General features: G+C 43.3%; 1 protein-coding gene across 2 annotated transcripts; it reads right to left on the bottom strand.

Moving 5' to 3' along the window:
• Positions 1 to 1,315: 1,315 nt before the first annotated feature.
• On the bottom strand, positions 1,316 to 11,702 carry atp5f1d (ATP synthase F1 subunit delta). 2 transcript variants are annotated; one of them, XM_042342876.1, is made up of 5 exons: positions 11,429 to 11,702; positions 10,477 to 10,630; positions 9,116 to 9,204; positions 5,532 to 5,680; positions 1,316 to 1,447 (listed from the first exon to the last, which is right to left on the bottom strand). In XM_042342876.1, the coding sequence occupies exons 1-4, from the start codon at positions 11,570 to 11,572 to the stop codon at positions 5,558 to 5,560; spliced, it is 510 nt and encodes a 169-aa protein (XP_042198810.1). In that variant the 5' UTR covers positions 11,573 to 11,702; the 3' UTR covers positions 1,316 to 1,447; positions 5,532 to 5,557. The 2 variants fall into 2 exon arrangements, with proteins under 2 accessions (XP_042198810.1, XP_007897129.2); XM_007898938.2 differs by having other exon boundaries at positions 5,546 to 5,680; positions 11,429 to 11,700.
• Positions 11,703 to 12,736: the final 1,034 nt, after the last annotated feature.

A 12,736-nucleotide genomic window follows, 5' to 3' on the forward strand; every position in this document is an offset into this window, starting at 1 on the left:
ATTGTGGAGTCCTGTAGATTAGGGGTTAGCACACTCACCTCACAATCGAGAGGATATGGTTTGATTCCTGGTCGGGGCAAAACCTGAGGCGAAACCTTACTCCACACCAGTTTACCCAGCAGTAAGCAGGAACACTGTTGTTTCTCGATTGGCGGAAGGCTTTTCCGTGGGCAACAATCCCTTCAAAAAATAATAATAATTTGGTCATTCGGTACACGACTGTTTGTGGGACATTGCTGTGCGCAATTGGCTGCCACGTTTTGCCCACAAAATACACAGTCGATTCAGGGCAGGGCATTCCGCATTCCACATTCCAATAACTGTGTGTGTGTGTCTGTGAAATAAATGTCTCCTAAGCTCTCCTTCGGCTCTTCATGTGACTAATTTAGATTTATGTCCTCTGGTCCACGACTTTTTCAACCGCCCTTGAAAAATGGTTTGCTCATTGCGTTACTGAATTCAGCATTGCTAGTTTACCACGGTATCAATCCTCCCCCTCCCCTTCCCGTTTAATATTTTTAGATTAAACATAAAATTCAGTTGACATTTTCAAAGCATCAAAAGCCTTTACAGTAGACTGCTTGTCAAGGCAAGTTTCCCCGAGCAGATCTATAGCAAACAGAGCACTTCGCTGCACTGGGTTCACACTTGTCAAAGCTAATTTGATGTAATACAGCAACAGCATGTGCTCTGCACCTTCCCAGCAATCTCACGCAACACAAAATACCTTGCCCTTCAAACCAGCCATCTCTAATGCATGGACTCCGTAGGTAACAATCACTTCAGCACTCGGAACAGAGGCTTTAATGTAAAAGCACCCTCTAGACTGTGACATCTCTTTGTACTACTGTCTTGTGCGCAAGTAACAAAACTCCTGAGTTGCAAAAAACCCACTTGATTTAAAATAAAGTAAAACTTGGAGAAGATTATTAATAATAAATAAACCTTGCATTTGATATTGTGTCTGATTACATCGCTGGGATGTCTCAAAGTGCCTCACAGGACACACCGTAAGTTGTAGTAACTGTATATTTTGTGAGCAGCCAATTGCGCACAGCAGTGTCCCACAAACAGGTGCGGATTGAGTGACCAAATTATTATTGATGTGGGGTGTGGAAACAGCAACCTTGTTTGAGACATAGCTATTTATAGCAATCAGTGTAACCTGGACACCACAGCCTTCCAGCAAATTCCTAGTGATACTTAAAACACCAGAACAGAGTGGTAAATAAAAGCATTATCAGAATGGGTGATAAAGAGTGTTAGTTTTGTGAAAAAAAATAAAAACAGGAGAATAAATAAAATAAAGCAAACGTGATGGTTATAGAAAGTTTATTTGGCTCAATTATCTGTATATCTGTACAGTATGGTCTTCTGTCCAAACCAAGGTCCAGCAATATAACCATGATAGATAGACATCATCCTGCCCACGGAGAGAGCGAGAGTCCTGGGGGCAAAAAAAAAAGAAACGTTGAGAACTAGAAAGTCGACAAGAGTTAAAAAGACAAGTCACACAAAAATGTCTGAGCAATGCACACCTGGTTAGGAACAAGATATCGTCCGCGCTCCATTGTTGGGGAGGACAGGGGTGTTGCTGTACTGGAGGTGAGGCTAGATATCGCACTGTGCAAAAGCAGTGAGCTCATCGGTGTTGGTGTCGTCGATTCACAGCAAAAGGCAGAGTGAAGCTCCTATCTCCCTACCCAACCATGGCGTTTAGCTCAAAGCCAAGTCTATCCACTGGGAACTTCCCCACCTCTGGCAGACATATTTATGGTCTGATGAGCCTCCAATTTCCATGGAAATCTGTGGGTGGATCGCACTTTGGAACCTCAGCCACTGAGCATGAAGATGGATTAAGCAGCTCCAGACCAATAAAGAGGCCCTCGGTTCGATTCCCCGCAGGGCGAAACCTTGGGCAAGTTTCCTTACTCCACATCCCTCTGTTTACCCAGCAGTAAGTAGGAACCCGGTTGTTAGTCGATTGGCAAAGCACTTTTTCTGGGGGTAATAATCCTTCCGAAAATAATAATAATAATTTGGTCACTCAATTCACAACTGTTTGTGAGAAACTGCTGAAAAATTGGCTGCTGCGTTTCACCCACAAAATATAGTCACTAAACTTTACAGTATATTCTGTGAAACTCTTTGAGACGGCTTGAAGATGTAATAAAGGGCTATGTCAAATGCAAGGATTTTTTATATCCAATGCAAGGATTAAGGATCATTATTACTAGACTAAATACACAACTGTCCCACCTAGCACTGAACTTCATAGTCAGCTCCTAGGAGGGTATTGGCGCCCAGAGCTAGAGGATGCAAATAACCGCTCGAGAGGAATGGCTGGAGACAGACAGACACCGTCTCTCCTGAGCAGATCTTTTATAATCATGAGACACGAGGATGCAGTTTCCACTCAAAATGGCACTCAGCACTCCCCTCCACTCTCCGGAGGACTGTTCCCCTTTAAGAAATGAATTATCCGACGATTTTGCTCTTTACAAAAATGCACAAAACTGTAACAGGTTTAAAAAAAAGGTCAGAAAACTCGCAAGCATTAAAACAAAAATGATATGCCTGGGGACTCAGCATTTGAAGTTAATAACTAGCTGTTGCTCATCGCTAGAAAAATAGGCCAGAGTTTGATAATATGCCCTCAGTCCATAAACATTTTAAATATCAGGCAATGTACTGTCTATACAAGTTTGATTGGATTTCTGAGTATTTATATTAACACACATTTAAAGCTTTTGCTACTTGGACGTGTTAATAATTAATTAGTAACCCGGTTGTTAGTTGATTGGCGGATTGCGTTCCGATGGTAATAATTCCTCCAAAAAAAAAAGCATCATAATCACCCAATCCAAGACTGTTTGTGGGCAATTGGGTGTCGCACAAAATATACAGTCCCTTCACTTTACAATATATTCTGTGAAGCGTTTTTGAGACGTCTCAACGACATAGTAAAGCACTTTATCGAATGCAAGGATGGTTATAATTATTAATTCTGCAAATGCAGAACTCTAAAAGCACCCGACATTCTGAGACTGAGTCACTAATAGACAAAACAAGGAGCCCATATCAGGCAGTCGCCCAGACTCACGATTGCTAAATGTCACTTATTAGGGTCGACAATCACTGATTTTTTTTGCTGGAAAACGTAGTGAACCTTTTTTGGTTCGGGTCACCCTAAAGTAATCTGCGATCTATAATCAAATGAATCTGCAATCGGTCACTCTTGCTGCTCGAAGATGTTTTCCCCTTTCTTGACGGCTCTCATACGCAGCCAACTGCACAACCATAAAGTGGAGGTTAAAGTCAGGGGTGTCGTGATGTGATTTAATCGATGGCATGGTAATCAAATATAGGATCCAGATATTGCACTATTTAACTAAGCCAGTTATTTCACATACAAAAAACAAGCTCTCGGGAAGAATGAACGTCAGCGAATCCGATTTAAAACTTTAGCCGGATAAAAATATGAAAAACGTATTGCAATTTGCTTTCCTTCTTTGTTGAACAGAGACACCGCTGTGACAAGACACTGAGCCAAAGCCATGGAAGAATGAAATGTCACAGGAATACTCACACCTGCTAGCAAACAGCTCAAAGTAGCATCGACAGAGCCCTAGAGCATGCTACCCACTGCATCCGCAAGTAAAAAGGGAAGCTCTTTATCCTCAAAAAATGTATATGATATAATGTGAACGGCCGATTGCCTGCCACAATAGAAGGAAATACATCCCCACCCACCCCCACGGATAGCTGAACAAAGATATCGAACTTGGCAAATCATTAGATAATTTTCAGGACATCCTTGGTTCTGACCTTCAAGCAGAGCAAAATGTACTTTCATGAGGAAGTAGGATATTGCTGAAATACTGCACTGCTGTAAATCCGTGCAGTGTTCAGAGCGTGCCACCCAGTGGCCATAAATCACCACAGTTGAGTCCTGGAGCGTAGTGGTTAGAGCGCTCGCCTCGCAAGCGAGAGGACCTAGGTTCGATTCTTCACCTCCATTTACCTATCAGAAAGTAGGAACCCGGTTGTTAGCCAATTGGCGGATCGCTTTTCCGGGGGTAAAAAAATAATTTGGTCACTCAATCCACGACTGTGAAGCGCTTTGAGACGTCTCAAAGACGTGATAAACCGCTGTATCAAATGCAAGGATTATTAATATTATTTTGGCTGACTCTAAAGAGTGACAGCAGCTTTTAATAAATACATCTGTAACCATTTCAACTTCTTCACAAGCCTCAATCAAAATCTTATGCATCGGTACAACCAAGCAAAACTTCACACCGTCTGAAATCATTCAGGGACTGTTTCAGGCTACAGGGGATTTTCATTCCTAACCGTATGAATTTTAAATTCACGTTGCTTAAAACCTTGGGGGTGCAGTAGAATGCTAAAACTTCTATTCAAAGGAACATTCAACTCCCAATAGAGCGGTTGGTAGATACGATTCAAAACCGTTAAGCCATGCAATAGGTTGAAATGCTCCACTTCCAGTGCCAGGAGGCAAGTAGCAGAAGCTCACGTTTAAAAATGACTCCCTCGTGGCCCCTATTGTGCAAAATATGCAACACAGCAACTTTCTGCCTTTTCATAATAACAATCCTTGCATTTGATATAGCGCTTTATCACGCCGTCGAGAATTCTTAAAGTGTTTCACAGAATATACTGTAAAGTGAATTGACCGTATATTTTGTGGGTGAAACATGGCAGCCAATTGCGCACAGCAGTGTCCTCCGGAAAAGCGATCCTCTGATCAACTAACAACCGGGTTCCTACTTACTGCTAGGTAAAGAGAGGTGCGTGTGTGGGGTAAGAAAACTTGCCCAACTTTTTGCCCTGCCCGGGAATCAATCCCAGGCCCTCTCACTTGCGCTCTTAACCACTAACCACTGAGCTACAGGACTCCATATACAATTGTTCCTTGAATGAATATAAACCGAGAATCAGTGCATCAGGAAGTTAAGGATTTATTCTAACCTAAAATTAACTGGCAGCAGCATAACATGTCCGAGAGCTTCACAGGTAATTACGGATGAGTGCGGAGACTGCTTTCGTAGGCAAATGCAGCTAGCAGCTGGGTTTGCACACTGCAAGACCCCACAGAGCAACGTGAGATGAATTTATCTGGAGGATTGCTGGCAAGGGCACAGAGAGAAACTCCCTTCTCTGTAAACCTCAACCTTGACACAATAGCTGATTACAATCAAGAATAAAACAAGAACATCTTAAATCACAGTGCAATATAGGAGATTATGTGTTTAAAGTGGAAGCATCAGGATGTAGAGAGAAAACGTCTTAAAAACCTATGTAATAATTTTTGATACTCAGGAATTGGAAGTTAACTTCTAATGTTACCTAAGTTACCCCAAGCGTTCTAACCATTACAGCAAGCACAATAAGTAATCTTTTTCACTGCGACCAATTCAAAAATCCATCTGGCGCTGCACAATTAAGTTGATTTTAAAGAGCTTCTCTCCTTTAAACTGCGTGATTGAAAAAAAATGCAGACTTACAAATAAGCTCTTACCCAATAATCCAGCTACTCCAGTGCCTTGATGATTGCTTCAGTAGCTTCTATACTGATTAAGGCCTCTGCCCGAGCCACCTCATCAGCTGCAGATGACAGCTCTGCCTGTGCACTCGCCAAGTTCGCCTTCGCTGCCTGTGGAAAGACGTTCAAAATATTCATTGTAACGGGTTCCATGTTAATTTTGCAGCTAAGTTCATACGGTTTGCAGCAAAACATTTTCAAGCCCCTTTTATCAGAGAGCCACGGTTAGTTAGGCATCGCAAAGCCATCGAAAACAATGGTGCCCAACAATCACGTGCAACAACAACAACTTGGATTTATATAGCGCCCTCCACGCCGGACGGCATCTCAGAGCGCTTTACAGTAACGGATCCCGGCGCCGAGCCAGGGGGAGGGGGAGGAAGGTGAACTAAAGGCGCGGTCGAAGAGGAAGGTCTTCAGCAGAGACCTGAAAATAGGAAGAGAAATTTGCTACATTTGCTGATGCAATCACGGGCAAATGTAAGGATTATTAGTGATACGCATGATCTAAAAACTGCTCAAGGATTTGGACTCTGACAACCTATTTGAGCCAGTTTCAAACAGCTTGAACATAATTCTGGGCAACGTCAGTAATCTGACCTTTACAATTGCTCTCTAACCCACTGTCTGACTGAGCTACAGGAGCTGTTTTCAGCACCGACTCAACAATCGAAGGATTTTAGTCATTTTTATCAATCGGCATCATCTCAACGGGGGAACCCCAGAGAAGACCTCGAGAATTAAATTTTAAGAAACATTACAAACATTTCGCATTAAGTAGCAAAAATAAAAATGAAGCGGGGAGCTAATTTTAGCAATGGTTATTTCTGAGAAATCTGACCCCTAAGGAACTATGCAGTCCCATTGACATGATGTAATAACAGCTGCGGTTTTATGTAAGAATTCTCAATCAATCCAGTTGGAAAGTACTCATGCCAGATTATACATCACGTCATATGTTTCTCCCCTCTCTCACAATCTATGCCATCTCCGAACTAAGGACCAAGGTTACTTTGATGTTGTAACAACAACAACAAATTGCATGTATATAGCTCCTTTCACTTTGGGAGGACATCCCATAGTATAACATTGGTCACATTCTTCTATAAACAAATTCCTTCTCAAATGATTGTTGTGTACATAACATATCAAATGCAAGGATTATTATTATTATTATCATTTATCTCAGGATACAGTGTATAGTTTGGGACACAACACGACAAGCCAGAATGGTGGAAGGTGAACTAGATGGACCTTCGTCTTCTTTTGCCAAGCGAATTCTTATGTTCTTATGCCGCTTTCTTGGTTCCTAACATGTCTGGCACCAGTCAGTAACTGAGGGACCAGCTTCAGGCCTTCAGCAAGGCTGTGTTTAACACAGACACCAGATGATGGAGACTAATCCTAATTACTTCAAATTTCCCTCCCTGTGGGGACGTGCCTGGCATTTAAACAGTTTGTCCTCTCAACAGCAGAGCTGAGCCTATGAACCTATGTCCTAACACAACACTGCATGCAGCACATACAGCAAATCAAACATTATTGATTAACACTGAAACATTAGTTCAAACACACCTCGTCAAATCCTACTCAGACATCTTCCTCAGTACGATCACAAAGCAGTGACGTATCACCATCAGTTTTCCTTGACTACAATTATTTTAAAGAGTATTGCATCAAAGAATTTGCGTTTTATGAACAGATGCAAGTGCGTAAAACAATACGACATTCACTCAGCTTGTGGAGTTGACGTCCATGTAACCTGACCTAAGATCTAAATACCCCTTTCCAGTCCGTTCCTCCTATATCCAAATATACAGTCAATTCACTTTACAGTATATTCTGTGAAACTCTTTGAGAAATCTAGCAGACGTGAAAAGAGCTATATCAAATGCAAGGATTATTATTATATCTGCAAAAGTTATTAGATAAGTAGCTGCAACCTTGCTAACGTCCATACCTTTACAATTCTGTACACACATTATTCAGTGCAATACACCATACTTATTCAGTGCACATATCACACATTCAATGCAAGTAGAACCACAGATTCCTTCTTGAAATGAATTGTAATTCAATGAGATATTCGCATACCTATAACATCAGGTTAGGAACAACACACTCATGTTATAGGCCAAGTAAAATGCCCCAACTCTTTGTCAGCCAAAATGTAACTTTTAAGATAACAGCAGATTCATAAACATCAATTGTATTCAGATTTTTATTGCCTTCGTGGCACAGATAATGTCAAGCTTCATTTTCAGTTAATTGGAAGGTGAAAATCATTACAATAATCAACACAGAAAATAAGACTGTGCAATTTCTCAATAAAAATAATCCTGATCCAAATCACCCGATAGATCACTTGGTGAGTAAACGAAGAGGCAACCACACTTCACTTACACATTTTTTGCCTGTAAACCAAACATTACATCAACAGCAGATGCTTAAATAAGAAAATATCTGAAGCTTTCATTTGTTTTTAGGTTTGTTCTAAAAGCAAATTTGATTTTTATTCACTAGTCTTACAGAATGCAAGATTGCACACCGAGTTACAAGGCTGAATTCCAATTAAAGGTTACAGATAGCAGGCAGCAACATTTATGGTTAGATTATTCAAGGTTATCAAATGTCACCTCCTTGACTTGTGTAGGGCGTGGGTTTGCCAGAACAGCAATCCTTAAAAGGGCAGCTGTTAGGTAGTTAGTGTGTTTAGCAACTTACTCACTTTACAAAGGGCTAGCGTAACCAATCTCTTTGACAAACACAGGCATATATGTTGCATTACGTGAGCTCTCTTGTACAGAACTGAGAAGTTAAATGTTAATATAATAAATAATAATAATTTGGTCACTCAATTGATGACTGTTTGTGGGACGCTGCCGCGTTTTGCTCACAAAATATAGAGTCAATTCTCTTTACAGTATGTTTTGTGAAGCACTCTGAGACATCACGGAGATGTGATAAGGCTCTATATCAAACTTATTATTACTATTGCTTCGATTTCTGAATAAATTCAATCCAATGAGTATTGTAATGATTTCAAACTGAATCAGCTCAGGAACCTTGCAGGAAAAGGCAACAGGCAGCAAACAACACACAACTCAGAAGCAATTACAAAACCGACATCCAATTGAAGGGAGTTCAGATGACATCATAAATAATGGAAAGTTCAAGCAATTTATTACAGTGAATTGCTAACATTTAAAGTCAGGAAATCACATCAGTATCTTGTTTATGAGGATCCTTTATTAATTTTGCGTGCGGAATCAGTTTTGTTCGTGTTCGTAATACACCCGGTGTCTGCAAAGCAGCATAACATTCACATAAGAGCATCAGCATCACTACTTCAGGCTCAGCAAGGCAGGCCTATCTGACAATCACTGACACTCTGTAAATGGAATCTTTTTGTCATGCAATCAAGGCATACAATGCCAAGAATATAAACTAGCTGCTATACCAATGTAATAATGGACCAGCCCAGACATACATCTAAATCAAAAGCACAACAATGGTTTGTAAGCGTTGCCACAAGCACATACTTACATTTATATCTAGATAATCCAATGGCACTGCCTCTTCAGCCAACAACTGAACCGAGTTGTCTGCATTCACGGATACAGAACCGCTGCTGACTGGACACAAACATCAATATAATAAAAATACCTATTATTTGGGATTTCAGCTAAATACGGTAGAATCTCATCATAATGCGTGTTCACTTATAGCACAATTGGGGTACGGATCCCAAATTTACGTACCAAAAAGTGGCAAAATAAGCACAGGAAGCAGGCTGATTTGCAATTGGGATTTAATGGACCATAAAATACTGCGTTATAATGGAAACCTGCGGTGTAAAACCTTCAACTCTTAGCATCTCGCCACCACTTCTTTGTAGAGCAATTTGCAACCTCAACTAGATGCAATGCTTTTTTTTGCAATGTATTTGAAATATAGATTCATTTGGGTGCCAAATGTAACAGGAACATTGCAAATATCAGCCTTGAGAACCAGGATTTTAAAAAAATGGAACCAAAACATGGTAAAATATTGATGCTGGAGGTCAAAAGATCACAACTGTCCCATTTTGCCCACAAAATATACAATCAATTCATTTTATAGTATATTCTATGAAGCGCTTTGAGACGTGTCAAAGACGTGATAAGGTACTACAGGATTACGATTATTATCTCTGTTTTGCATTTCTACTTTTCTATCACTAGATGTCATGCTAAAAGAAAATGTGTTTTCAGGACAAACATCCAAATCTTTCAGGGTAACATTTACTTGTACTAATTCAGAAAAATAAAAGCCATTGCAATATTAAGCTCCTAATTTCTGTTCCTGGAAATAGATGGCTTCACTGTTTGGGTAATAGCCAATAACCAGAAATAAATCAGGTTTGCAATTATAAAGAAGAGAAATTAAATGTACCCAGGTCCTCTCGCTCGCGATGCAAGTGCTCTAACCACTAAGCGGCAGGACTCCAGTGGAGTTACTGTGTATTTTGTGGGTGAATCGTAGTATCCAGTTGTGTACAGCAATGTCCAACAATCAGCTATGGAGTGAGTCACCAATTTTATTTGGGGGATTGTTGGCCAGGTCCCTTGGAGAGAGAAACTCCCTCTCTTTTTGAAAAGCGCAGTGGCATCTTTAATGTCCACCTGAACAGACAGATGTGACCTCGGTTTAACGCATCATCCGAAAGACGGCGCCTCAGAAAATGCAACTCGCCCCCAGGGCTGCATTGGAGTGTCATCTTAGACTATGTCCCAACGTGGGGCTTGAACCCCAACCTTCTGATTCAGGGGGAGAGCGCTACCACTGTGCTAGGCTGACACACGTGGGATAAAAGCTGAGAAAAACATTTTGGAATGATATTTATTCGCAAAAAAACAGAAACATACCAAAGTACTTGGTTGCTGCACCTTCTTCGTCGAAGACGGTCACGACGCCGGGTTTCAGCACCTGCAGCGTAGGTACGTGAGAGGAAAGAATGCCGAAGTTTCCCGTCAACGTTGGAATGTCAACTTGCTTCACATTGGCTTCTTTGTAGAAGACCTGAGAGGAACAACGTCAAACAAATCAACTAACAAGCAATGGAAAAAAGCTCACCCAGCCGCACGTTACCGGGAGACTGACTAATTGGTGCCAGGTTGCTACATCCCATGGCGGGCACAAAAAAAAATTTGGTCACTTCAATCCACGACGGTTCGTGGGGACGCTGCTGTGCGCAACTGGCCGCCGCGTTTCGCCCACAGAATACTTGACAGCATGTACTGTGTGGTGCGCTTTGAGAGGTCTCGGAGACGCGAGACGGCGCTGCCTCAAACGCGGGGATTACTACGTTATCACTCTACCATTATTGATTGGCAAAAAAGCTGAGCTGCAACCAACGGCGCTGAAACACCTCGAAGCCGCTTCGCAGTAACATACTGTAAAGCTCGGGACGAGCGCGTCTCCGTCAGTTTAAAAAAAAAAGGAAACCTGCTCCGTTAGCCGACAAAGCACACAGTCACTACGCTTTAGTGAGATCCTGCGAGGAGGCGCTGGGATGGTTCGGGGGATTACAGGCGTGGGATCAATACCATTATTGTTAATTAATAACGATAATAATAACTGCGTGTGGGACGATGCTGCGCGCAATTCCACACCCCCCCCAACCCCAACCAACCACACAAAACACAGTCACTACACTTCACAGTAAATCCTCTGAAGCGCTTTGAGACGCCTCAAAGACGTGATCAGGCGCTGAGCCAAATGTAAGGATTATTATTATCATCATCATCATCATCAATATTAGTGGCCGCTCTCCTCCTCCTCCTCCTCCTCAGCGCCAGGCCCAGGCCTCGGCCTCACCTTTGAGGGCGAAGCGAAGGTGAAGGCCATCTGGCCGGCGGGGGCGGAGGCCGGCGCCGCCTCGGCGTAGCCCCTGACGGCAGCGGCCCGGAGCGAGGGCAGCAGAGCCCTGCAGCGGAGCGAGGAGAGGAGGCGAGCGGCCATCACTGTCGCCGGGAGCGGAGGGGGGAAGACGGTTGGTGGCGGTTGGTGAGTGTCGAGGCCTCTGGACGCGCGCGATTCCTCTCAGCGGCTCGGGCAAGGGCGAGCTGCTACTGCGCATGCCCCCACCCCACCCGACCATCAGCGCGCATGCTCGCCTCCATGCATTCTGGGCACTGTAGTTCGCTCACCCCGCCCTCCGCCACTTCAGCCTACAGCGCCCACCCTCAACACCGCGCATGCTCACTACTACCGCACGTCGGCCTTCTGGGTAATGTAGTGCTTCACGCTGAAGCGCGATGGACTTACGCCGCCCAGCACTGCGCATGCGCACCAGTCGGCCCTTTGGGTAATGTAGTTCTTCCTCCTGCCCTGAGCTGGATGGACTATAACCCCCAGGGTGCAATGCGGCCTTAGCCTCTTGCCATTGACATAACCTTCAATGGTCCTAATGACTTTCTCCCCAATTATACCCCACAGAGCTCGTTAGAACGCGGGATTGTAGTCAGTAATGATTTGAGATCCGACTCCCTACCCCCTCCTCCTCGCTCCCTCCCTTCCCTCCCCTCACGCTGACCATTTCCCCCCAAAGGCTCGAGTCCCATCCCAACTGTCCAGCGCCTTGGGACGTCCTCCCGACGTGACAGACGCTCTGTCAGTGCAATCTTGTTGTTGTTGTTGCTGTTGTGTTCACGTGGAGCATTTCACATAAAAATAAATAAGTTCTCGAAGTGCTTTGCAAAACATAATTAATACAACAACAATAACTTGCACTTATCTAGCGTCCTCCCCGCAGGGTAGCCGCTCAGAGCGCTTAACTATTGGCAGAGCTGGGTCCGAGCCGGGTGGGGGGGGGAAGCAGGAGGTGTCCGTACACACGATCAAACAGGAAAGTCTTTAGGCGGGACTTGAAAGAGGGGAGAGAAGGGGACAAGGCGGAGGGGTTGAGGGAGAGTGTTCTAGAGTTTTGAGGTGCAGTGGCTGGAAGCACGACCTCCGATGGTGATTCCTTACAAAATCCTTGCATTTGGTATATGTTAATCCACCATCAGCTAATCACATTGTCAGAAACCAGCTTCAAGGTTCTTCCCTTCCCTACTCCCCATCCCTCTTCTCTTTTGCTCGGCGTCCAACCCCACCACTGTACGGAGCTCCCAGCCATTACCA

This window comes from Callorhinchus milii, unplaced genomic scaffold, assembly GCF_018977255.1.
Source record: "Callorhinchus milii isolate IMCB2004 unplaced genomic scaffold, IMCB_Cmil_1.0 Scaffold21, whole genome shotgun sequence".
NCBI classification, from domain to species: Eukaryota; Metazoa; Chordata; class Chondrichthyes; order Chimaeriformes; family Callorhinchidae; genus Callorhinchus; species Callorhinchus milii.

What these genes read in the sequence shown, in the direction of transcription:
- atp5f1d (XM_042342876.1), bottom strand. Translation starts at nt 11,572, where the DNA reads ATGGCCGCTCGCCTCCTCTCCTCGCTCCGCTGCAGGGCTCTGCTGCCC. An exon ending in CCTTCGCTTCGCCCTCAAAG is followed by an intron (nt 10,631 to 11,428) that starts GTGAGGCCGAGG and finishes TGTTCCTCTCAG; the next exon opens with GTCTTCTACAAAGAAGCCAA. An exon ending in TGCAGCAACCAAGTACTTTG is followed by an intron (nt 9,205 to 10,476) that starts GTATGTTTCTGT and finishes GTTTGTGTCCAG; the next exon opens with TCAGCAGCGGTTCTGTATCC.